This window comes from Pongo abelii, chromosome 13 (assembly GCF_028885655.2).
Source record: "Pongo abelii isolate AG06213 chromosome 13, NHGRI_mPonAbe1-v2.0_pri, whole genome shotgun sequence".
In the NCBI taxonomy this organism is placed as follows: Eukaryota; Metazoa; Chordata; class Mammalia; order Primates; family Hominidae; genus Pongo; species Pongo abelii.
Genome location: NC_071998.2, coordinates 56,556,147 through 56,579,714, shown reverse-complemented (window position 1 = coordinate 56,579,714; position 23,568 = coordinate 56,556,147). Strand labels below are relative to the sequence as shown.

Here is a 23,568-nt window from a genome sequence, read left to right as displayed (position 1 = left end):
AAAGCCAGTCTCTTTCAACCTCTGTGTGCCTTTGCTTCTGTTGGGTAGAAAGCAGAAATGCTTTTCTCCTAGATATAGGGTGAATGTTAGATGACACTGGTTGAGCTGGAGAGATGGATTTGCATGATACGCCAAGGCTAGGAGCTCTTATTAATATAAGAGAGATAACATTTCTTTCTCCATTTCAGTCAAGCTGTACTTAAAAAAAAAAAAGTTGATACAGTGCTTTACCATCCATATTGCAGTTTTTTCAGCTGACCCAATAACATCCTTTCCAACATTTTTTCCCCCAGCATAGGATCCAACCTAGGACTGGAGAGAGAGAATTGAGGATGTATCCTGTATTTCAGAATGAACACAGATCACTGGTTGTGGTATTCTTCTTTATATAAGGAGATTAAAAAGTAGGGGTGATTTATACTTATACTTATCCATTTTTGTGTGGAGATGAAACTGTCGGGCAAGATTGTCAATTTTTGATATTTCTTATTGCAGTTCAGTAAACAATGACTAATCCTGGAAACCAGGCACATAAACTATAATGTCCATTGAGAAACATCAGGAATTTTATTCTGTATTTGCCATTATGAGAAAGAACTCAGTCTGGATTCTGACTTGGAGATTGAAACAACAAATAATTGACTTTATAAGTTTGGGCAGTATAAATAATCAACCAACTTGGGTAAACATTTCCACCCCTAATACCTAGAAAGGAGGCCTTATGGCTAAATGGCATGATGTAAGCTAAATGCCCCACCCAGGAAGCAGGGACAGGCAGGAACTCCTTTCCCTCTTTCCCCTCGTCTGTCAAGATGGTCACGTGACCATGAAAAGTAGATCAATAACTTTAAAGGCTATTTATGGCAAGTCCCCAGTGCCATGCGAAGGCTTTTTGAGGGGAGATGACATGGTGGTATATGGTTAGGAACTAGATAAATTCGTTTTCACTAAAGACACATTTAAACTAATTTCCAGAGACATAGCAGTGAGCTTGGTGTTTGCTTCCTCAGGGCTCTCTGGAGTCTGTCTTGTCCCTTGCTGTCTGTCACACACACTTCCTTTTCCCATAAGCCTGAGCTGACAACATGGTGTTTGGAGATTGTATTATGATGAATTAACCCTTTCTTCAGAAGAGTTTTTAAAAAATCCTTGCTTCAGTGGTCAAAAGAGGCTCTTTGTAAGTATTGAAAATGGAAAAAAAAGAATTAAATGGAGTTATTTAAAGCACAATTGGAAAGAGCTATGTCAACAAATAATGCAAGTACCTGGTATGAATGACACATATACACAGGGTGGGATGGGAAGGGATGGGGCAGGAGTGGAGAGCACTTCTAACTGGCTGTGAGCAGAGTGGGAGTTTCTCAAACAGATGGGTGAAGGGAGGATGGGTGGGGGGACAGAGCTTGTGGTGGTATGTGCGGGAATGGGGGATGTAGCCATGGAGGCATGGAAAGCAGTCCCCCTCTAGAGACTACACCATCTCAGTGTGACCAGCTCATTGGAGACAAGGGAAGACTGGGACAGCCCGGGTGAGGCTGGAGAAGCCTGAGAACAGATCCCGGAGGGCCTTGAACACCAAGCTGAGGAGGAATTTTGATGTACTCTTCTAGGAGTGGGGTCTTGAGGGCAATCTGTAGTCATCGCAGTGACTGTTAGGAGCACTGTTTCAAGGAGACCAACGGAGAGCACACCTGAGTTCTGGGCGTGAGCGTGCAGGGACCAGTGTGTGATGTCTGTCTTGTGGGAGAGGGGAGGCGACACCCAGGGAGCTGAGATCAGCCCTGCAGTGGAAAGTAGATAGCCAAGAGAGGATCATGGGGATACAGTGAGATTTGTGTTGGGAAATGTCACTGATAGTCTGTGAAGGATGGATCGAAGGAGGCATACATTAGGAGAATGTTGTCCGGTAGTGGAGGAAGATAGTCCTTAAAATAAGGAAGTGGCAGTAGGTAGGAATACAAGGGAATAAATACTCAGAGGCAGGATTGACAAGACTTAGGGGCAGTCTGGATGTGTAAGGAGGAGAGGAGGAAGAGGAGGAGGAGGAAGAGAACTCACATAGCTCTTGGATCTCTGCCCTGAGTGATCAGTGAACAGTGGTGCCGTTTACAGAAATGCAGGTGGCAGGAAGATTGGTGTGTGTGAAGGCACTTGTATGTATGTGTGTGTGCACATGTGCATGTATGTAGTTACCTGGCCCTGCATACACCATCACAGGACAGCTGAACTCTCTACTTGGCCATTAGCAGCCCTTGATGTTGTGATTATGTTGTTAGTATTGACCGCTCTTTCAGGACCAGCCAACACGCTCTTTTAGGCAAAATTTATTTTTAGTACCAGACATCTTGTATTACTTTAAACGAGAGTGAGAGGCTGTAATGATAGCTCTCAAGCCCAAGCACCTCTGCATTTAGTGGCTCTAATTTCATTATAGAGAAATTACCATGAAATAGCACTGTGACCAATTAGATACACTTTTAGGAAATTTTAGGTGTAGGTGAAGCACCTTTTTTCATTCATTCTCTGTTTCTGATAGTTTGGACCCAGAATCAAGCTTGACAGTTTATCGTGTAGAGTAGCAGCCTCCTGAGGTCAGAGCCTCATGCATTGTCTGGTGCATGAGCATTTCATGATGCTTCCCAGAGTGAGTTCTTCCAACTCTAGCCTTCCTACTCCTTCTTGGAGATTCCCAGTACAGCCAGAGGCCCTGGGAAGTCTTGCTATAAAGTCAGCTGTTTAACTGCTTAACCCAGCATCTCCCAAACTTATTTGACCAAAGAACCCCCTTTTCACGGGACACTGTTAGTAATCCATTAAGCTAGTGTTCTGTGGAGGACACTTTGGGAAATGCTGAATTAGAGCCCAAATATTACATTTAGTGCAGAGAGAATCTGCTCAGGGAGATGTGGACTCCAGTGCTTTATTTTGCCCTCATTACAAATATTGATACTTTAAATGTTTACTGAAACAGGCTGCTTTGACTCTTGGTGACTCGATACTTATTTATGGTGCTTAGCCAGTTATGCCCACGTACAGCAGGTGGGCAGCCCACAAATAAACTTAGTCCGTCTGTTTTCCGAGACACAGAATGCTTCCCCTTATCTTCCAGCATTAGCGTGGCCCTGAAGCCCCTCTTTCCAGGGTCTCTGCCTCTCAAGCTCCAGGCCAACACCAGCATAAAGGACCCCTCTCTGAAGGAAGGGAAGGAGGCTCAGCTGGAAATAAAATGGATTTTCTTACAGGGCTGACTGACACACTGTTTTCCAAACCACTCTATAAACGTTTTGATTAAAAATGGATTGCCCTGAGAGATCGCAGTTATTTGGATATATATATGTCCTTGTATATTCATGGGGGAAAAAATCTGTCTCATTCCTTTAGAATCACACCTAATATGTCTTCCTTGAGAATTTATTAAAACAGCCATTGTAGGAAAAAGCAGCACTCCAGTGCCTGCCACGACCCACCCATTTAACAAAGCAACGTGTGGGACTTGGGCACAGATGGAGAGGCATTTGATTTTGTCTGCAGAAGCTTTGTGCTTTTTAATTTGGTCGCAATTCAGCCAAAAGCTTTGAAGCATTTTACCGTTAAGAAATGGGGAAGCAAAGGCCAGGCACAGTGGCTCACACCTGTAATTCCCAGCGCTTTGGGAGGCCGAGGCAAGCGGATTGCTTCAGCTCAGGAGTCCGAGACCACCCTAGGCAAGATGGCGGAACCCAGTCTCTACAAAAATGCAAAAATTAGCTGGGTGTGGTGGCATACTCCAGTAGTCCTGGCTACTTAGGGAGCTGAGATGGGAGGATCGCTTGAGCCTGGGAGGTCGAGGCTACAGTGAGCCCTGATCGTGCTACTGCAGTCCAGCCTGGGGGACAGAGTGGAGTGAGACCCTCTCTCAAAAAAAAAAAAAAAAAAAAAAAAAGGAAATGGAGGGGCAGGAAAGGATCAAAGGACAGAATATGCAGTGAAAGGGAATGTGGGTTCTTACATTTTGAAAGACAGGCACGCTTTGAGTCATGAGCAGGTGTAACGTCTACAAGGTGGGGTGGGAAAAACTGTAGAAATGGCTGGCTAAGGAAGCTGCAGGTCATCCAGTGTCCGTCTATCATCACATTTAGTCAGATGGGCAGTGGAGTTCTGTACCTGCACATTATGAAATGTCAAGTGAGAAAGAGGGTAGAAAAGTAGCCATCCTAAGACAGTATTTCCAAAAGCTGAGTGATAGCTGACAAATCTACTCAAAAACATTTTTTCAAAATGCTTGTCCCCCCTTCAATACACACACAAAAACACTCCCTGGATCTTATGTCCTGTTTGAAGCACCTTTGCTTTGTAGTAATAAATGCAATGGGAGAATCCTGAAGAAATGCATAGAAACTGAACAGAAGATTCTGATGGTTACAACATATAACATATTAAAACTTCTGTGTAATAATTGTATTCTTTTATTTGTTTGGCTTTATGTGATAGTTAAAAAGTGCCAGTTGGTAAGACGTGCTGTTTATGGTGATAAAAATAAAGGTTGGTCCTATGATCCTTAAACATCATTTCTTTGGAAAAATAAAATTAGATATTTGACTTACGGCATGTTTTCAATGAAGGTAACCCAATTAAAGTGTTTGTTGGGACCTATTTTATTTATGGATAAAATGGTTCTAAATTACATTCAATCATAAATCTTCATTTTGGTGAATAAGAGTACATTATTATTTTTCATTATGCTTTGGTGTATCTCCTTCTGGTCGTTGTTTAATGCCTTTTTTAAATCATTGTTGAAGTTGAAGTTGTACTTCACTACAATTTGATATCCTCTGTTTTTTGTTTTTTTGTTTTTTGTTTTTTTTTTGAGATGAAGTTTCGCTCTTGTTGCCCAGGCTGGAGTGCAAATGGCACGATCTCGGCTCTCTGCAACCTCCATCTCCTGGGGTCAAGCGATTCTCCTGCCTCAGCCTCCCGAGTGGCTGGGATTATAGGCACGCGCCACCATGCCCCGGCTAATTTTATTATTTTTGGTAAAGATGAGGTTTCTGCATATTGGTCAGGCTGGTCTTGAACTCCTGACCTCAGGTGATCCACCTGCCTCGGCCTCCCAAAGTGCTGGGATTACAGGCATAAGCCACCGCGCCCGGCCTGTTTTGTTTTTTTTTATAATGACGTAACAAGCATTTTTTTCTTTAAAATACATAATTTTAGACTCTTGCATTCTATTACTTGTTCTTTCCACAACTGTTAAAACGTTTTGGCGCTTTGAATTATTTATTTTAAGTAATCCTGTCACGAACATCTTAATGATTATCTGTTTCAGCCCAGAGTAGATTACCAAAAGTAAAATCATGTATCAGAGTGTGATTGTTTTTAAGACTCTAGACAAAGTCTTGGTGCCTTTCTTATTGAGCTGAGTGAACCCTTTTCAGTCTCCTAACAGGGAACTTTGTTTGTCTTGGTAACTCAGGGACATTATTTATCCATAGTCCTTTATGACTGTTAGGGTGATTTTTTTGGTGGTGTTGAGACAAAGCTCTGTTGACCAGGCTGGACTGCAGGGGCATGATCTCAGCTTGCTGCAACCTCTGCCTCCTAGGCTCAAGCGATCCTCCCACCTCAGCCTCCCAAGTAGCTTGGGACCACAGGCACATGCCACCACGCCTGGCTAAGTTTTGTATTTTTTTGTAGAGATGAGGTTTCTCCATGTTGTCCATGCTGGTCTTGAATTCCTGAGCTCAAGTGATCAGCCCGCCTCAGCCTCCCATAGTGGGGGGATTGCAGGTGTGAGCCACTGTGCCCCAACATTGGGGTGATTTTAACAGCTACTAATTCCATGACCAAAACAAGTCTACTCCCATCCCACCCTGTTTTGCTCTTGCTTCAAGGGTCTAGGTGATTATATTTCCAAACTTGTTAGGAATTATCACCAATCAATACTCAATAAGGCTGAGATGAGAGATCTCAGTAGCAAATATGGAGTGCAGATGCTTGTAACACCTGCTTCATGACTGGCTCAGGTTTCTGCAGGCTCTCTTGATAAGTAGGGGCACTAATGTGGTCTAGTAAATTCTTCAATGATATATATTAAACTTCATAGGAACCTGAACCTGAAAAGAAGCAGCACACTTCACCTACTGCCCTGCAATGTTGACCCAATTTTTAAAGTTTTCTTCCCAAATGATTTTGCTATGTTTGATTCCTTTAGGATTGTGATAGCTTTTCTGTAAAATCCTTCCAACCTCAAGTGAGTATTCTAAATCATGACATCATTTTCTAATTGAGGTAAGATAGTCACATTTTTACCCTTATTAATATAAACAATGTCAGCTATGGTTAAGAGTTCTTTCTCAGCAGTATCTATTAGGTATTCTGGTCAACAAATCAGCTTGAGCAGGTAAAAAAGAAAAACCATAAAACAAAAGACCCTCACTAATTATCAATTTTCGCCTGGTCCTGGAAAAAAAAAATCATTAAAAGACATAACCAGTATTCTAGAAGTAGATTTCTTTTTGTTTTGGAAACTGAGTTTCGCTCTTGTTGCCCAGGCTGGAGTGCAGTGGCGCGATCTCAGCTCACCACAACCTCTGCCTCCTGGGTTCAAGCAATTCTCCTGCCTCAGCCTCCCTAGTAGCTGGGATTACAGGCATGCGCCACCACACCCAGCTAATTTTGTATTTTTAGTAGAGAGGGGGTTTCTCCATGTTGGTCAGGCTGGTCTCAAACTCCTGACCTCAGGTGATCCACCCGCCTCTGCCTCCCAAAGTGCTGGGATTACAGGCATGAGCCACCGTGCCCGGCCAGAAGTACATTTCTTAACTAGCATATCAGCCTTCAGCATGTCTCTAAGCTTAAAATATAATCAAAGCTAAAGCTGACATTTATGTAAAGTTTATAATGTATGCAGTCACCAGTTTAGAGTCATAGTATAGATGTGGAATTATACTTTTGGTTTGTGGAGGTAATGAGAAAAATGCCCTTTGGTTTGTGGAGGTAATAAGGAAAAAAAAAAAAAAAAAAAAACGGTTCCCAGATGAAGCATAACAAATTAAATCTCAGTAGTGTGTGTATATAAGCCATGCATACAGGAGTTGAAACTACCACTTGCACAGTGGTATGTGGCTCTTTTCCATCTCGTACTCTATGGTCTCATGGCCACGTCGCCATGTCTGTTAACTTTCATGGAGAGGAGAGGTTCTTGTCCACCAGCACCTGTGAACTGTAAGACCAGTGAGTGCCTTTAAACTTGTATTTCAAGTTGTACCCCTCCCCCATTTACCCCATGTCTTATCAGAGCTATACTTTCTAGCCTGAGGTAGATCATTATGTAAAATCCATCCGATGTCACAGGCCATCAGTGGTCTTGGGGAGGGGGTCTCATTTTTGTCTGGGAAGTAGTGCACTTTCCAAGTAGCAATTTATATTTAGGCCTTAAATTGTGTAAAATGACATAATGGAAAACACCTTGGGATAGGATAAGCATTTCAACAGAAACAGAACACCTTCTGTAAACAACATGGTACAATTAGACTATTGTTCTGTACTTAAAAAGGAAAAAAGCAACTTTCTGGCCGGGGGCAGGGTGATGCATACAAAACCACCACATTTGAAAAGGTGTATTTAAAAGCCCTCGTTCAGCTCAAATTAGAGAAAGAAATGACAAGGATTCAAAACTATCAGGCTGCTTCACTTCCTTTTTTGTTTGTTTACTTTTTTTTTAACCTGTAATTTAGGAAAAAAATAAATTACTCTAGCAAGTGTTCGTGCTACCCCAATGCATTCTATAGGTGATGTGGAAGCTAGGTACTGCCCAGGACCTCCTGGCTTTGTCTGCTGAAGCTGGCCATCCAATCCCTTGCTCTGGGAGGGAGGGGGATGAGTTTGATGTCTGTAAGAGAACCCAACCCTGTGGGGAGGAGAGAAACAGTAACACACATGGAAGAATTAGGTTCTGAGCAATGAGGGGACTGAGAGTAAGTGTAGTTGATATTTAGGAGAATTTCCTCCATTTTTATGGACAATGGGTTCTTGGTCCTGGATGGATAAGGAAATACTTGGAGAGGAGAAAAAACCACAGAGAACCTTCCAGCTATGGAGTGAGAGGTCAGGCCTAGAGACCTGGAATGGGTCATAAAGAGGGGATTGCCCATGAAAGTTGGGGGTACACAGTAGAGACTCTCCTGACTAGAAGAGAAGTGTGTTGGTGGTACCAGTTGGGATTTTAGAGAATGAGGACATATCCTGGAGAGCTTTGGAAGCCAGACTCTGAGATATTTCAATGATGATGGAAACAACATATCCCAAGAAGTCTTCCATAGATAACTTCCGGGTCCTCCTTTTGCCTTTGTCCTTTATTCTTAGGAGAGGAAAAAAGAAAGTGGGATAGGTATATTAAGTCCGGTGAGCCTTTATTTTTTAAACAGAATAAATGTGTTTATTTCTCATTTTACAGTATTGGCCCCAAGTCTCAGAGCATTCAGCTGTCTTCTTTATGAGCATAGAGAACTCTGGACTTGTCTCCTTATGGGGTTTAGAATTTTTAGGGTCTTACTGAAGACAGAGATGTCATACCTAGATGGTTTTAGCCTTATGCCTTGGAGCTTTGTTGCACTATTGGTCACAAACTGCTTATTTCTTATTTTACCAGTAGCACAGTTGGAATTAAGAGTATGTCCATCACAGGTGTACAGAGATGTGCCTGTAATCCATCAATAGAAAAATGACACCATCTGTTGGCAATGTAGAAGATGACACCATGAAGATGTGTCATTGAGGGAGGGTCAGGTGTTAAATCCACGATTACAAAGAGGTCTGACTTTTGGGTTGCTGCTAGGTTATAAAGAATGCTAATTTTAAACAAGTTGCTCTCTACAAATTACTCTCATTGCATTTCATAGGCACCTTTTCAAACAGATAAAATGTTTGGGTGTATAAATCTCAGAATGGTAGAAAAACAACAGACCAGAAATTGTGGCCCTGTGTTGAAGGTGATGGTAAATAAAATAGTTCTTATCATATACTATGTGGCATAAGTTAGAGAAGTACGAACGCATTTCTCGAAGAGATGTGAGGGGTAGGGGTGGTTGAGAGGGTGAGAGAACACCTAGGTTCTTGCTACAGTGATCCAAAAATCCAATTCCTGACTAAAATGCAGTCTCTTAAACCTCTTGTGTTCACCCCTGATTTTCGTATTTATGAGGCCCATATGTGCATTAAAAAAATAAAAACGGTGACCTAGTGTAGCAGAAAAACTAGCCCATCTCTTTGACAGAGGATTTTTGGTTAATTTATGCAGGCCCCTTTGCACTTCAGCATTTTTTCCACTGGTTGCTAAGCAACTGTTTGAGTTACTGCGCATGCCTTTTTTATGATAACTGTCATTATGATTACTTTTTAATTATACAACTGGGACTGTGGATTAAAACAGCATATTGTCACTCATGCTTTGCCACTGCCTTCTAGTATTCTCACAAGCTCCTAGAATCACCTTCTGAAATTTGTATGGCAGCGATTTATGATTTTTTTTTATATTTCTGGCTTCACAAAGGAAGTAGAGATGGCATCATAAGGGGAGTGAGATTTTTGTGAAAAATGACTATCACATACCACAAGCTGTTATTGATCTGAGTAGACCAAATCAGATATTAGGATCTTGAACCTAAATTGTGAATTTCTTTGTGCCTTTAACCACGTCTGCTTCCAACAGTAAGTGATGTTAAAAGCTCATATTGCTTTGTAGCCTGTGTTTGAAAATTACAAAAATGCTAAGCATTTGCTGCTATTAAACCTGCTTTCAAATAAACCTACCATGAATTTGGGGGAGGGTACAGCACTAATCCCAGAAATGTGAAGCATCCACACTTACACTTGTGAAACATGTTCTTCTTTCACCCAAATTGCTCTACACACACAGAAGGGCAGTTAGGCAAGATGAAGGGGTTTCTCTGGCAAGTAATAATAAAGGTATGTGTGGTTTACAGTATGTAAAATACCCTAAAAGGAATAAGACCAAGAAGATGGTCAGCCAGTAGGTACGTATGAAGGCTTTTCACTTGAGTTTCCAGAGTATATTCTAACATATTATTTTGAGTTACTTTCTAAATACAATGTGAATTTGAAAACAAAGGAGTATGGAAATAAAATGTTTAAATATATATATATTTTTAATATATGTATGTATATACATATATGCGTATGTATATATGTGTATATATACATATATGTGTATGTATATATGTGTATATATACATATATATTTACCAATTCATTCAAAAATGAAATTTTTAGCTAACAAAGATATTTTAAATATTTCTATCAAAATAAAGAGATATATTTGCTCTGAAAGGGAAATCCACAGTGTATTTCCCATATCGTATGTGTGATAGAAGTGGGGACCACATTGTATTTTACTGTGATTTTGAAATTAGCACAAGGGACATTAATCTCCAGTAGAGTTGTGGGATTTTTCCTGACTTAAAAAGCTCCATATCTCTATGCATGGAATATAATTTACTTTGTTGACATTTTCTGAAATAAAAATAAAACCTTTCCTCAGTAGTGTTTGATGTGGCTTGTTTTTGTTTGTTTCACCCATCCTACAGTTCAGGGCGACAGCTCAGTGAAGTCTTCATTCAGTTACCTTCAAGGAAAGAATTACCAGAATACTATGAATTAATTAGGAAGCCAGTGGATTTCAAAAAAATAAAGGTAGATATTTTGTTTACCAACTTTATTCTTCAAGTAAATAAAGGAGCAGTGTAAAGTCATTGAAATGGTTGTAGTTGGAGCTGACTGCCACTGATGCCCACCCAGGGCTCCCCACAGGAAAGGTTGGTATGTCCTGGATGTCCTTGTGCTTTTCCGTGAGTGTTACTTAATCACATTGAGAGCTCATGTTATATTGCATTTTATTGAAGAGCTTTCAGGCTCCCTGCTCCCACTGCCCACATTATTGCTCTTCTCATTTCCCATCATGTGCTCCTCCTTGGCAAAAGGAATGACACTGGGAGTGGGAGGGTGGACTTGGTGAATGGCGCCCCCTGGGGTTGTGCAGTCCCACATCCCTGGCAGGGCTTTATGCTGTGAAGACAAAGGGAAAATCAGGCTTTGTTAACTAAGTAATGATCGCTGAATTTTCCTCTCCCTCTTTTTTTCTCAATTTTCTCCAAAATTTCCATTAGGAAAGGATTCGTAATCATAAGTATCGGAGCCTGGGCGACCTGGAGAAGGATGTCATGCTTCTCTGTCACAACGCTCAGACGTTCAACCTGGAGGGATCCCAGGTCTGTCTTAAGTTGTCTAAAAGTTCTTAACTGTAAATGTGCCCATTGTTCTTTTTAAGTAAAATATTTCATTTTCTTACCTTTTGAATCATTGCTACTGGCAGAAGAAAAATAACTAAAAACCTATGTTCCTTGCTACCTGTGTAAGAAAATAGAGGCTTTGGCATCTTCAAATTACCTTTGTATCACAGCTGTGCTAGCACCTACTCACACTTCTTTTCAAAGCCTATATTGCTTTTTTTTGTTGTTTTTGTTGTTGTTGTTTTTTTCATTTTTTGAGGCAGAATTTCACTCTGTCTCCCAGGCTGCAGTGCATTGGTGCCTTCTCGGCTCATGGCAACCTCCGCCTCCCAGGTTCAAGCCATTCTTCTGCTCTCAGCCTCCCAAGTACCTGGGATTACAGGCACCCACCACCATGCCTGGCTGATTTTTGTATTTTTAGTACAGATGGAGTTTCACCATGTTGGCCAGGCTGGTCTTGAACTCCTGACCTCAGGTGATCTGCCTGCCTCGGCCTCCCAAAGTGTTGGGATTACGGACGTGAGCCACTGCACCCAGCCTCAAAGCATATATTCTTTTTTTCGAGATGGAGTCTCGCCCAGGCTGGAGTGCAGTGGCATGATCTCGGCTCACGGCAACTTCCACCTCCCCAGTTCAAGGGATTCTCCTGTCTTAGCCTGCTGAGTAGCTGGGATTACAGGCATGTGCCACCATGCCAGGCAAATTTTTGCATATTTAGTAGAGACGGGGTTTCACCATGTTGGCCGGGCTCGTCTTGAACTCCTGACCTCAGGTGATCTGCCCACCTCGGCCTCCCAAAGTGCTGGGATTACAGGTGTGCACCACTGTGCCAGGCCTCAAAGCTTATATTCTAATTAGAGGAGGGATTCAAGTAAATCATTGAAGGTAATGCTGAAAGGCTGGCAGTACCATTTTTGCTTTTTAGGAGATTGTATATTTGATTATATTTACCTTTATTTTTCTGATTGTACTCTTGCATCAGGAGCTGAAACTACTAGAATATAAGACAAAACAAACTCTAGGAAAAAAATAAACACTGCCTCTAATTGCTTTTTAATCCTTTTTATCAGCCCAATTGCAATTCTCTTTACTCCCCTTCTCCACAGTCAACAAGTCTAAGAGTATATAAATGAACTGAATTTATTAAAATAACCAAGGAGAGGGCACTTTTATTTTAATTACACCTCAATTACTGTCACCTTATGTAGGATTTTTTTTCTGTCTGTATTTCTGGCCTGATGCCTTCAGACCCATGAAGAAGAAAAAGACAAAGATGTACCCCTCAACCAATGCAGTGTCAAACCACCTTTAAATTCCTTAAGCCTGTTTCCTGATCATACCCTTGTGCCTGCACATCAATTTCAGTCATCAAACAGGAGAATATAGAAATCTTCAGAATGTGCCTTGAACAGACTTAAACATTTCCAAGTTAATAGTAGTAGTATCTTGGCCAAAACAGGAGGTCTTGAAAGCAAGCCTTCTGTTACTCAAGACACTCTAAAAGGAAAAAGTTAAGCTCGAAGCCAGGACATAGAAAGTAGACGAATCAACAAAGAAGGTTTTGTGAATGACAGTTTGTTTTAGTCTCTGGATAGATATTTGGATTCTTTATGTCAATATGGCATTATTATGATATACATCCAGTCCTTTTTTCTACAACCTTCCTATCTGTTTTCACTCTCACTGTCTCACAACTGAAATGAGGTGTTAAGTGGCCTCTTGACTGGTTTCTCCCCCGGGCCATCTGGACCCTAGTTTGTCTTTCTCTAGCCACCTTCCTATCCTGTTCATTTACTGCCTCTCTTCCCAAGCTTTGAGGTTCCCCTGTACTGTCTAGAATGAATTTCATCTCTGTAGACTGCTTGCTGAAGTCTAACGTAAGTCTTTAGCTTCATCTGCTACCCCTCAACCTAAATAGCCTATAGTCCATTCAGATTGATACCATGATCACCTGCTTCCCCAGTTACATTTCTTTTCCTCTTTAAGATCATTCTAGACTCACATGCAGTTGTAAGATATAATATAGAGAGATTCTGTATACCTTTTACTTCTCAAGATGGAAAGATCTTGCAAAACATAGGATAATATCTTTTTTTTTTTTTTGGAGATGGAGTCTCACTCTGTTGCCCAGGCTGGAATGCAATGGTGCCATCTCTGCTCGCTGCAACCTCTGCCTCCTGGGTTCAAGCGATTCTTCTGCCTCAGCCTCCCAAGTAGCTGGGATTAAGGCATGCACCACCATGCCCGGCTAATTTTTATATATTTTTTTAGTAGAGACAGGGTTTCACCATGTTGGCCAGGCTGGTCTCGAACTCCTGACCTCGTGACCTACCTACCTCAGCCTCCTTAAGTGCTAGGATTACAGGCGTGAGTACCACACCTGGCTCAGGACAATATCTTAAGCAGAAAATTGACATTAATACAATCCCAGATGCATCTCTTTTATTCTTGCCTCCTCATTTGTTTTCCTTTTCTAAAAAGCCCCTCATTTCTCACTGCTGAAGGAATTCTTCTCACCTTTAAGATCCAGCTCAACTCTGATGTCTCTGGCAAATTCTGCCCTGATGGTCCTATCCTCTCTCTCTCTCTCACGGGTCCTTTGTTCTGTCATACTCATACTCACTGCCTATATTGTTCATTTGATGCATACCACAATTTGCCCAGTCACTTTTTTGAACAAGTAGGTCTTCTTTACAATAAAAGGAATATGTTCCTAAAGAGCAGGGGTTGTTTTGTTTTCCTTTAAGTTTTTAAAACATTGTGATAAAGAGACATAACAAAATTTATCATAATTTTTCAGTATACAGTTCAGTAGTGTTAAGTATATTCTCATTGATGAGCAACAGATCTTTAGAACTTTTTTATCTTGCAACTCTGAAACTGTGTGCCTATTAATAACTCTCATCTCCTCCTTCCCCCAGCCCCTGGCAACCACCATGGCACTTTCTGTTTCTATGAATTTGTCTATTTTACATACTTCATATAAGTAGAATCAGAGTACTTGTCTTTTTGTGACTGGCTTATGCACTTATGGACTTAGCATAATATCCTCCAGTTTAATCCATGTTACAGGATTTCCTTCCTTTTTAAGACTGAATAATATTCCATTAAATGTATAGACCACACTTGCTTATCCACTCATTCGTCGATGGACCCTTGGGTTGCTTCCACCTCTTGGCTATTGTGAATAATGCTGCTAGGAACATGGGTGTGCCAATGTCTTTTCAAGATGCCTCTTGTGATTCTTTATATACCCAGAAGTGGGGCTGCTGGATCATATAGTAGTTCTATTTTCAATTTTTTGAGGAAAAGGACCATTTTTGAACTTATATCTTTCAGCACCTACCCAGGGCCATGCTCAGACATGTGTATCCATTAAAAATAAAGTGTTGATTGGATAAGTATTGGCTGCTACTGATAAACTCAGTAATAAGGAATAGCCCCCACTTGCTAGGGGCACTGCATTTTAAAGAAGATTGTTTTACCCCACAGTCTTACTACAGCATTTGGTAGAACAATTCAAGTAAGAAATGTGGTTTTTAAAAATACCATTTTTGTTGTCCATAAAAATACCATTTTTGTGGTCCAATATGAGGATATTTTATCTACTATTCTCCTCCAAGCATCCATGTACTTTGAAATAATTTCAACTGCATTTGGACTTTCTGTATGAATGTGTATGTCTGTATTTGGGCTTGGCGTTTTGCTATTGGGTTTTCATGTGGGCATAAAAGCTAACGGTGACATTTCTACTAAAATTCATGTAAATTAAGCTGGTGTGTTGCATAAGGAAGAGTTCACTGCCATGGTAAATCTTAGGCCCTCAGCTTGCAGTTTTAACAGATGCCCCTTTGACCATTTAGATCTATGAAGACTCCATCGTCTTACAGTCAGTGTTTAAGAGTGCCCGGCAGAAAATTGCCAAAGAGGAAGAGAGTGAGGATGAAAGCAATGAAGAGGAGGAAGAGGAAGATGAAGAAGAGTCAGAGTCCGAGGGTAAGCCCAGACATTTGGGTCCTCTACATCTTTGCCCCTCCTCACCTGCATAGCTGTCTCCACAGATGTTCACAGAAGAGACTTTAGAGTGGGGCAAATATGGATTGGAGCCCTTAGTCCACTTTGTCCTTGCTGGGCAACTGGTGGCCATGTACTTATCCCTGCTCATGCTCAGTTTTCTCATCTATAAAACTGAGGTCATAAAAATGACCTCCAAGCATGTAAAATGTTTAGCATAGGCCGGGCTCATAGCAAACACTGTTTTATTTCTTTTATTTATTTATTTTTGAGACAGGGTCTCACTCTGTCACCCAGGCTGGAATGCAGTGGCATGATCTTAGCTCACTGCAACCTCCGCCTCCCAGGTTCAAGTGATTCACCTGCCTCAGCCTCCCGAGTAGCTGGAATTACAGGCATGTGCCACCATGCCCGGCTAATTTTTATATTTTTAGTAGAGATGGGGTGTCACCATGTTGTCAAGGCCGGTCTCAAACTCCTGGCCTCACGTGATCCACCCACCTCGGCCTCCCAAAGTGCTGGGATTACAGGCACAAGCTGCCACACCTGACCTGCAAACACTTTCTGAATGTTGCCTTTGAATATTAGCCTACTACACATTTTCTACAACACTACTGTTAATGCCACCTATCTTCTATTCTTTACCACAGTGGTTCTCAAACCTGGAGGGCTTGAAGAATATGCCAGTGTTTGATCCAGTAGCCTGTTGTGGGGCCTGAGAATCCATATTTCTGGCAAATTCCCAGGGGGAACTGATGATGTTGGGCCAAGGACTACACTTTGAGAATCACAGCTTTAGAAAATAATTGTCAAACTGAGTTGGAACTGTGAATTTTGCATAGATTTTTTTTTTTTTTTGTCAGGGGAAGAGGGGTGATGACAGGGTACTGTCTTTATTTAAAATGTTGATATTTTGTTTATCATGGATTTGGGGGGCATTAATTTGGGTTTTTAAAATATTACCTTTTAGGATATTAGTTGATGACTGGGTTTTGGTGCCCCCTTAAATTTTACACCCAAGGTGAGTGCCTCCATTGTTTTACCCTAGTTCCAGCCCTGACTGATAACCCAAATATTCCAAAGGTTAAGGGTGCTGTCAGAAGTTGAAAATTTCTTCTTAGTGGGGCATGTTGGCTCACAACTATAATCCGAACACTCTGGGAGGCTGAGGCAGAAGGATAGCTTGAGGCTAGGAGTTCAAGACCAGCCTGGATAACATAGCAAGACCCTATCTCTACAAAAATTTTTGTAAAAAGAAATAGCCAAGTGTGGTGGCATGTGTCTATAGTCCCAGCTACTCAGGAAGCTGAGGCAGGAGGATTGCTTAGTCTAGGTGTTTAAGGCTGCAGTGAGCTATGATCACACCGCTGCCCTCCAGCCTGGGCAACAGAACAAAACCCTGTCTAAAAAAAAAATTAAAATAAATATTTTAAAACATAAAATTTCTTCTTTCCTATGTGTGTCTTCACCCTATACCTCTCAAAGTAATAAAACCTAGTAGTTATGGTCTGCTGTGTTTTACAGTATAAGCCGAGCCCGGTGGCTCACGCCTGTAATCCTAGCACTGGCTGGATCACTTGAAGTCACCAGTTTGAGACCAGCCTGATCAATATATTCATAAGTACAAAAATCATGCCACAAAACAGTGTGCTATGTTTTCATAAACAAATTTATGTATAGAAAAAAAGAAGGTAACGTCTCAAAATATTATATGTATGTAGAGACATAGAATTACACGTTTTTTTACCTTTTAAAATATATTAAAAGTATAGACATGCTTTTAAAAAATTATTAGGTTTCTAATTACATATTAATACAGATGACTTGGAAAATATAATGATTTTTGTACTTACTATGAACACTTTCCATGGCAATGAGGGTTTTTCTACAGCAACATATATTAATATGTATAATATATATTAACATTCATTAATGAATGTGAATGTACTAAAACATGTTAATTATACTCTGTTAATCAGGCTGTTTCCCAATAATGCTGTCCTGAGCATTTTACCCATAGATTATTGAAAAGATGTAAAATATATGTGATGCATACACATTGCCACAGAGAATGGAGTTTCCATTCTTGCCCTCAACATACATAAGTGACTCTTTCCCAGCATCATTTTCTATTATCTATATTCTAGTTAGTGATTCTGCCTTTTATTTGTTATGAATTTAAACTTTCCCAAATTCATGTAGTTATTCCTTTGTTGTAGCATTTGAATACATCTGCATCATCTATTTTAGCTATATATTTCATTATTTTAGAGCCAGATTTCTAATCTGTTTTCCAAGAGCTGCCCTCTTAACCCCATCTATCAATTTAGTTTAATTTCTCAAGCCTTGGTATATTAATTTTCTATTGCTGCTATAACAAATTACCACAAACTTAGTGACTTTAATACAACACAAACTTATTACCTCTTGTGGGTCACAGATTCATCATGAGTCCCCCTGGACTAAGATCAATGTGTCAGCAGCCTGCGTTCCTTTCTATCCCATTTCCTTGTTCATCCTGGTTCTTAGCAGAGTTCAATTTCTTGTGTTTGTAGAAACAAAGTTCCCACTTTCTTGCTGGCTGCCAGTGGAAGGCTGTTCCCAACAGTATTCTTTGGCTCATTGCCTCCCCACCCCTACCCCTTGCTGCAACTTTAAAGCCAGCAGTGACAGGTACAGTCCTTCTCATGTTGTGTCTCCATGAATCTCTCTTTTGCCTCTTCCTCTTCCACTTTTAAGGATGCAGATGATTAGATCGGGCCCACCTGGATAATCCACTATAATTTCCCCATCTCAAGGTCAGGCAGTTAACAATCTATAATCCCTTTTGCCACGTAATATAACATATTCAGAGGTTCTGGGATTAGGATATGGACATCTTGTGAGGAGATGATATTCTGCCCACCACACTTGGTAGCTAGAACTTTTCATAGGTGCATATGGTTGTATCATAAAACCTTAGGAAGCTGTTTATAGGGCTCACCTAATGGTCCAGTTTATTAGCCTGCTTGTCCATAGTCTGTCAGGTGGGTTTTTTGGAGAGACATATCATATCCACTGACGCATGTCTGACAGCATTAGAGTGCGCCCCACTCGAAGGCACATTTAGATTATGCTCTCAAGGATACATTTTCTTAACCCTATTGCCTGTCTTCTGCCCATTCATTTCCCATACTCCTGTGTCAGGGAGAGCCCACACCTGTATAAATGGACATATTTCACTTTGTCTTTCCACACTGTTTAGAAATGTCCATTATGACTGGCTTCTGGCATCTATTTCTTTAGACGTCCTACATCTTTCCGTTTTCATTAGTAGGTAAGCCTTTTCATCTCCAGTCTCTTCTTCTTGCCCTAAGTTACTCTACCCAAAGCAAAGGGCCCCACCTCATAGCTTGTTAAGCAGCAGACAGTGGGTATAATAGATAGAAGCCTTGGCTAGGAGTACTATTTTGTGTACTAGGATTTGGGATGGAGGAAAGGCAAATGCTACCACCACACTTGAGTTCAAAACAGCACAGCTCTCATCTCTTCTGTTAGCTTATGTTTCTGTGGGAGATTTTAGTTTTGGAAATATTTTGTGGGTCCCTCTACTTCACAAAAGAAGTCTGAAACACCCTCGTCTCTAAGATTCCTTCTGGAGCTAGGATTCCCTGTATGACAACATCTATTTCTAGATGCCTTGAGACCCACCAAACATGGTAGTCTAGCAAAGCTGGCTTGAATGAGAGACCCACATTTTCAGTGCCTTCATCATCAAATACCAAAAATGGTATTCTATGGATACCTATCCCAAATAGCTACCATGGAGCAGATTGTCTTTGTTCCTTGGGATATGTACCTATATTTGTGATATTGTACCTTGAACTCTTCCAAGTGTTTCCATTGGTATCCCCAGAATAGTCCTGTGAAGGTGGAACTTTCTGAAGGCTAATCTGACAGAGCACTGTTAGAAATTTACCATATGGACATGTCCACCATACCTCCCTCAAATTCTGCCAAGATACATTGAAATAGGTTCACAGCAGCTTTGTTTATACTAGCAAAAAAAGCAGGAAACTTCAGCCCTCATCATATGAGACTGATTAAATAAATTATAGTATACCATACGATGGAAAATTTTCAGGTATTTAAAAGAATTAGGCAGGTATGTATGAGGCTTTACCTATAAATATCCCACATATGTGAGTAAACAGCCAAGTGTAGAATATGGACAGGTATAAAGATCCCTTTGGGATAACTATATAAAGAATTCAAGTATGTATGTGTGTATATATACTTACTTGAATCCTTTATATTCTATAGAGAGACTTTAATAGAATATGTAGAATTACACACACACACATACACACACACAGAGAAATGGATGTACTTGCAGGTATGGACATAAACATTTTTTTTCCTGGAAATAATTACCAGAAAGAGAATTATAGGGAGAGAGACTAGGAATGGGGGAAAGGAAGCATTCAAAAGTGTTTTCTTTTTACTTTCCGTTTTGTACCTTTATGTTAAAAATATTATTGAACTATTTGAATTTTCTTTTTAAGTCAATGAAGTTATCTACATAGTAAAATTATTGGCCTTTAAACTCTTTACATTTATTTATATTTTTAATGTAAAAGTTCATTAAATGATTGCCCAACACCTCCACAAGTAGGAAACACTTCCCCTCATTATCCTTGGTCAGCCATTGGGAGACAGGTAAAGGATTCAGCCCCGCTGTCCTCCTTGAGACCTTGGTCCCTCTTGTTGCCTGTTTAGCGTGACTATATCATTTATCTTCCAAATGGAGACAGGTTGGCAAGTGAAAGGGGTCGCTAACTAGACAGAACCACACAGAACAGGCATAAACCGGGAATGTTCTGGGCACTCTGGGATGTTTGTGTTGTCTGTAGGTTGGTGATAGTCTTATTCACCTATACAAAGATCTCCTTGTGATTACTCATTGGTGTCTATTTCATTTGCTTTGGTTTTAGCAAAATCAGTCAAGGTGAAAATTAAGCTCAATAAAAAAGATGAGAAAGGCCGGGACAAAGGAAAAGGCAAGAAAAGGCCAAATCGAGGAAAAGCCAAACCTGTAGTGAGCGATTTTGACAGCGATGAGGAGCAAGATGAACGTGTAAGTGTAGCAGACTGGGACTGAAGGCGGAGACGCCCTCTCCTCTGCTTGCTGGCCTCTTGCATTTCCATGCCCCTTCAGCCTTTTCACTTTATTACCCAGGAGTGGAAATGTCAGGATTTAGTGAGATTTCATTATTGAGGGACGTGAACGGAGCTGTATGATTTAGAACAAAGAATTGGGGGCTCTGTTTATTGCTTTTTTAATAGTCTTCAAAAATGAAAAACTACCAAATCAAGCTCCCCTTTCCCCCTTTTTAATCTTCCCACACGCTTTCTTATAAATATGGTTTTCCCCATAGCCAGTTAATATTTTATATGCATCACACCCAGCATGGTCCCTGGTACATAGCAGTAGATTAGATGGAAGAATGAGAAAAACTGTTATGACGTCAGAGTTATTGGCTCGAGTTGCTACTTAAGGGACCATGTAAAAACTCAAAAGACTTTTTAAGTACCTAGGGGTGTTATTTTTAATATTTGAAAAATTCAATGAGCATCTATTGAGCCAGGCCTTGTAATAGGTACCTCCCTGTGTGGTAGCATATTAAATACTGATGTCGGCATCATGAGATAGATGTCACTCTCAAAAAACATGTTATGGAAATGGTTAGGTTATGTGTGTTTTGCTACAGATCACGTAGCAGAGGTGGAATTCGGACCCAAGTAGCATAACTCAGTCTAGTGTGCTATGCCTGACTGGGCAGCAAGGCAGAAGAGTGGGCAGAAACTCCTAATACCTTGCCTTTTGAAATACCCTTCATTTCATCCATTCACTTTCCAGAGGATGGTTTCCTGGCACCCACATTATTTTCTTTCTGGAAAGATAAATTTCCCTTTTCCTAGTTTGATTTTCCTTCAACACATTATCATTTTGGTAAAATTTCAGAATTATGATCTCACCCCAGCCTTAACCCTTGATGCAAGCATTTTCAAATACATTTAAAATACTGTATTTTCTTTAGGAGATGTCAAATGCAGGGTATTTTTTTTTTTCTCCCATGAATTTTCTAAAACCTAGGGCTGAAAAAGAGAAAGTATTAGCCATAAACCTTTCAAGCCAAAGTGAAAGGGCACAAACACTAGCTTAGAGGGTGGGCTTTGCTTTGGGGTTTTCAGTAAGAAAAACTTCTCAGCTTAGAGACTGTCGATGCCTCTTTAATGTGTTTCTGTCCTCCCACGGAAAGAGATTTGGCGGGTTGTTTCCAAAATGTCATTTTTTCTTACTGGCCTCTTGATGGTTTGTTGTTGTATCTTCTTTTTCTTGCATGTGATGTTACTTCATTTTATCTTATTATTTTTACTTTTAGGAACAGTCAGAAGGAAGTGGGACGGATGATGAGTGATCAATACGGACCTTTTTCCTTGGTAGACCTGAATTCCTTCCTTCCCTGTCTCATTTCTACCCAGTGAGTTCATTTGTCATATAGGCACTGGGTTGTTTCTATATCATCATCGTCTATAAACTAGGATAGTGCCAGACAAACATATGATATCATGGTGTAAAAAACACACACATACACAAATCTTTGTAACATATTGTGACCAAATGGGCCTCAAAGATTCAGATTGAAACAAAAAGCTTTTGATGGAAAATATGTGGGTGGATAGTATATTTCTATGGGTGGGTCTAATTTGGTAACGGTTTGATTGTGCCTGGTTTTATCACCTGTTCAGATGAGAAGATTTTTGTCTTTTGTAGCACTGATAACCAGGAGAAGCCATTAAAAGCCACTGGTTATTTTATTTTTCATCAGGCAATTTTCGAGGTTTTTATTTGTTCGGTATTGTTTTTTTACACTGTGGTACATATAAGCAACTTTAATAGGTGATAAATGTACAGTAGTTAGATTTCACCTGCATATACATTTTTCCATTTTATGCTCTATGATCTGAACAAAAGCTTTTTGAATTGTATAAGATTTATGTCTACTGTAAACATTGCTTAATTTTTTTGCTCTTGATTTAAAAAAAAGTTTTGTTGAAAGCGCTATTGAATATTGCAATCTATATAGTGTATTGGATGGCTTCTTTTGTCACCCTGATCTCCTATGTTACCAATGTGTATCGTCTCCTTCTCCCTAAAGTGTACTTAATCTTTGCTTTCTTTGCACAATGTCTTTGGTTGCAAGTCATAAGCCTGAGGCAAATAAAATTCCAGTAATTTCGAAGAATGTGGTGTTGGTGCTTTCCTAATAAAGACATAATTTAGCTTGACAAATACAGCCTCTTTCTTTGAATTCTAGAGGATTGAAACCCTTGTGCCTGAAGTGGCAGTTTTCTGCAGAGGGCTGGGCAGGCTCTTGCTACTGAACACTTGATAGGGAAAAAAAGAGAGAGGTTGAGAGAGCCAGTCTCCTTAAAGTGGTCCAGCTATGTCACCAGGGAAGCCTGTTGCACCTATGACTATTAAACAGCAGAAGAGATGCTGCCATGGGCCAAGCCATATGAAGTCCCTGCTCAGCCTTAAATTCTGTTTCTTAGTTGGAAAATCTGTATTGCTGTTTATGTCTTTTGATTTTGAAAGATTTCAAAAATATTCCATCAAAAGACTGGTTCAGTGAACACCTATATACCCTTCACCTGAGATTCAACAATGATTAATATTTCATCCCTACCCTGTTTTATTTTACCAAACCATTGGAAAATAAGTTGCAGTCATTACAATACTTCGCACCTAGAATTTCAGCACAAACCTAAGAATAATGGTATCTCGTAGCCAGCCACAGTCCTATATCATACCAAAAGGAATTAACAATAGTTCCCTGATATCTAAGAAACAAGCCATAGTCACATTTTCCCAATTGTCCTAACATTATCTTGTATTTGTTTGGTTTTAGCCAGGATCTTTTCAAGGCTCACACTTTGTGTTTGATTGTAACATTTGTCTCAATATCTTTTTTAAAGTTCTCAAAAAAATAGCACAAAGATGGGCACTTTTTTTTTTTTTTTTTTTTTGAGATGGAGTCTCACACTATTGCCCAGGCTGGAGTGCAGTGGCACGATCTCAACTCAATGCAAGCCTGCCCGCCCCCCCACCCGTTTCACGCCACTCTCCTGCCTCAACCTCCCAAGTAGCTGGGACTACAGGTGCCCGCCACCATGCCCGGCTAATTTATTGTATTTTTAGTAGATACAAGGTTTCACTGCGTTA

The 23,568-nt window shown here is 40.4% G+C and overlaps 1 protein-coding gene across 14 annotated transcripts in view; it reads left to right on the top strand.

Annotated features, from left to right (window-relative positions):
• Positions 1-22,588, top strand: part of SMARCA2 (SWI/SNF related, matrix associated, actin dependent regulator of chromatin, subfamily a, member 2) — a 177,978-nt gene extending 155,390 nt beyond the window's left edge. For 10 of the 14 annotated variants that reach the window (XM_024251686.3, XM_054519339.2, XM_054519337.2 and 7 more), the window contains 5 exons: positions 10,584-10,689; positions 11,163-11,264; positions 15,149-15,281; positions 20,273-20,415; positions 21,725-22,588. In XM_024251686.3, the coding sequence (XP_024107454.1) occupies positions 10,584-10,689; positions 11,163-11,264; positions 15,149-15,281; positions 20,273-20,415; positions 21,725-21,760 (520 nt within the window). In that variant the 3' untranslated portion in view covers positions 21,761-22,588. 14 annotated transcript variants of the gene reach the window in all.
• The last annotated feature ends 980 nt before the right edge of the window (positions 22,589-23,568 follow it).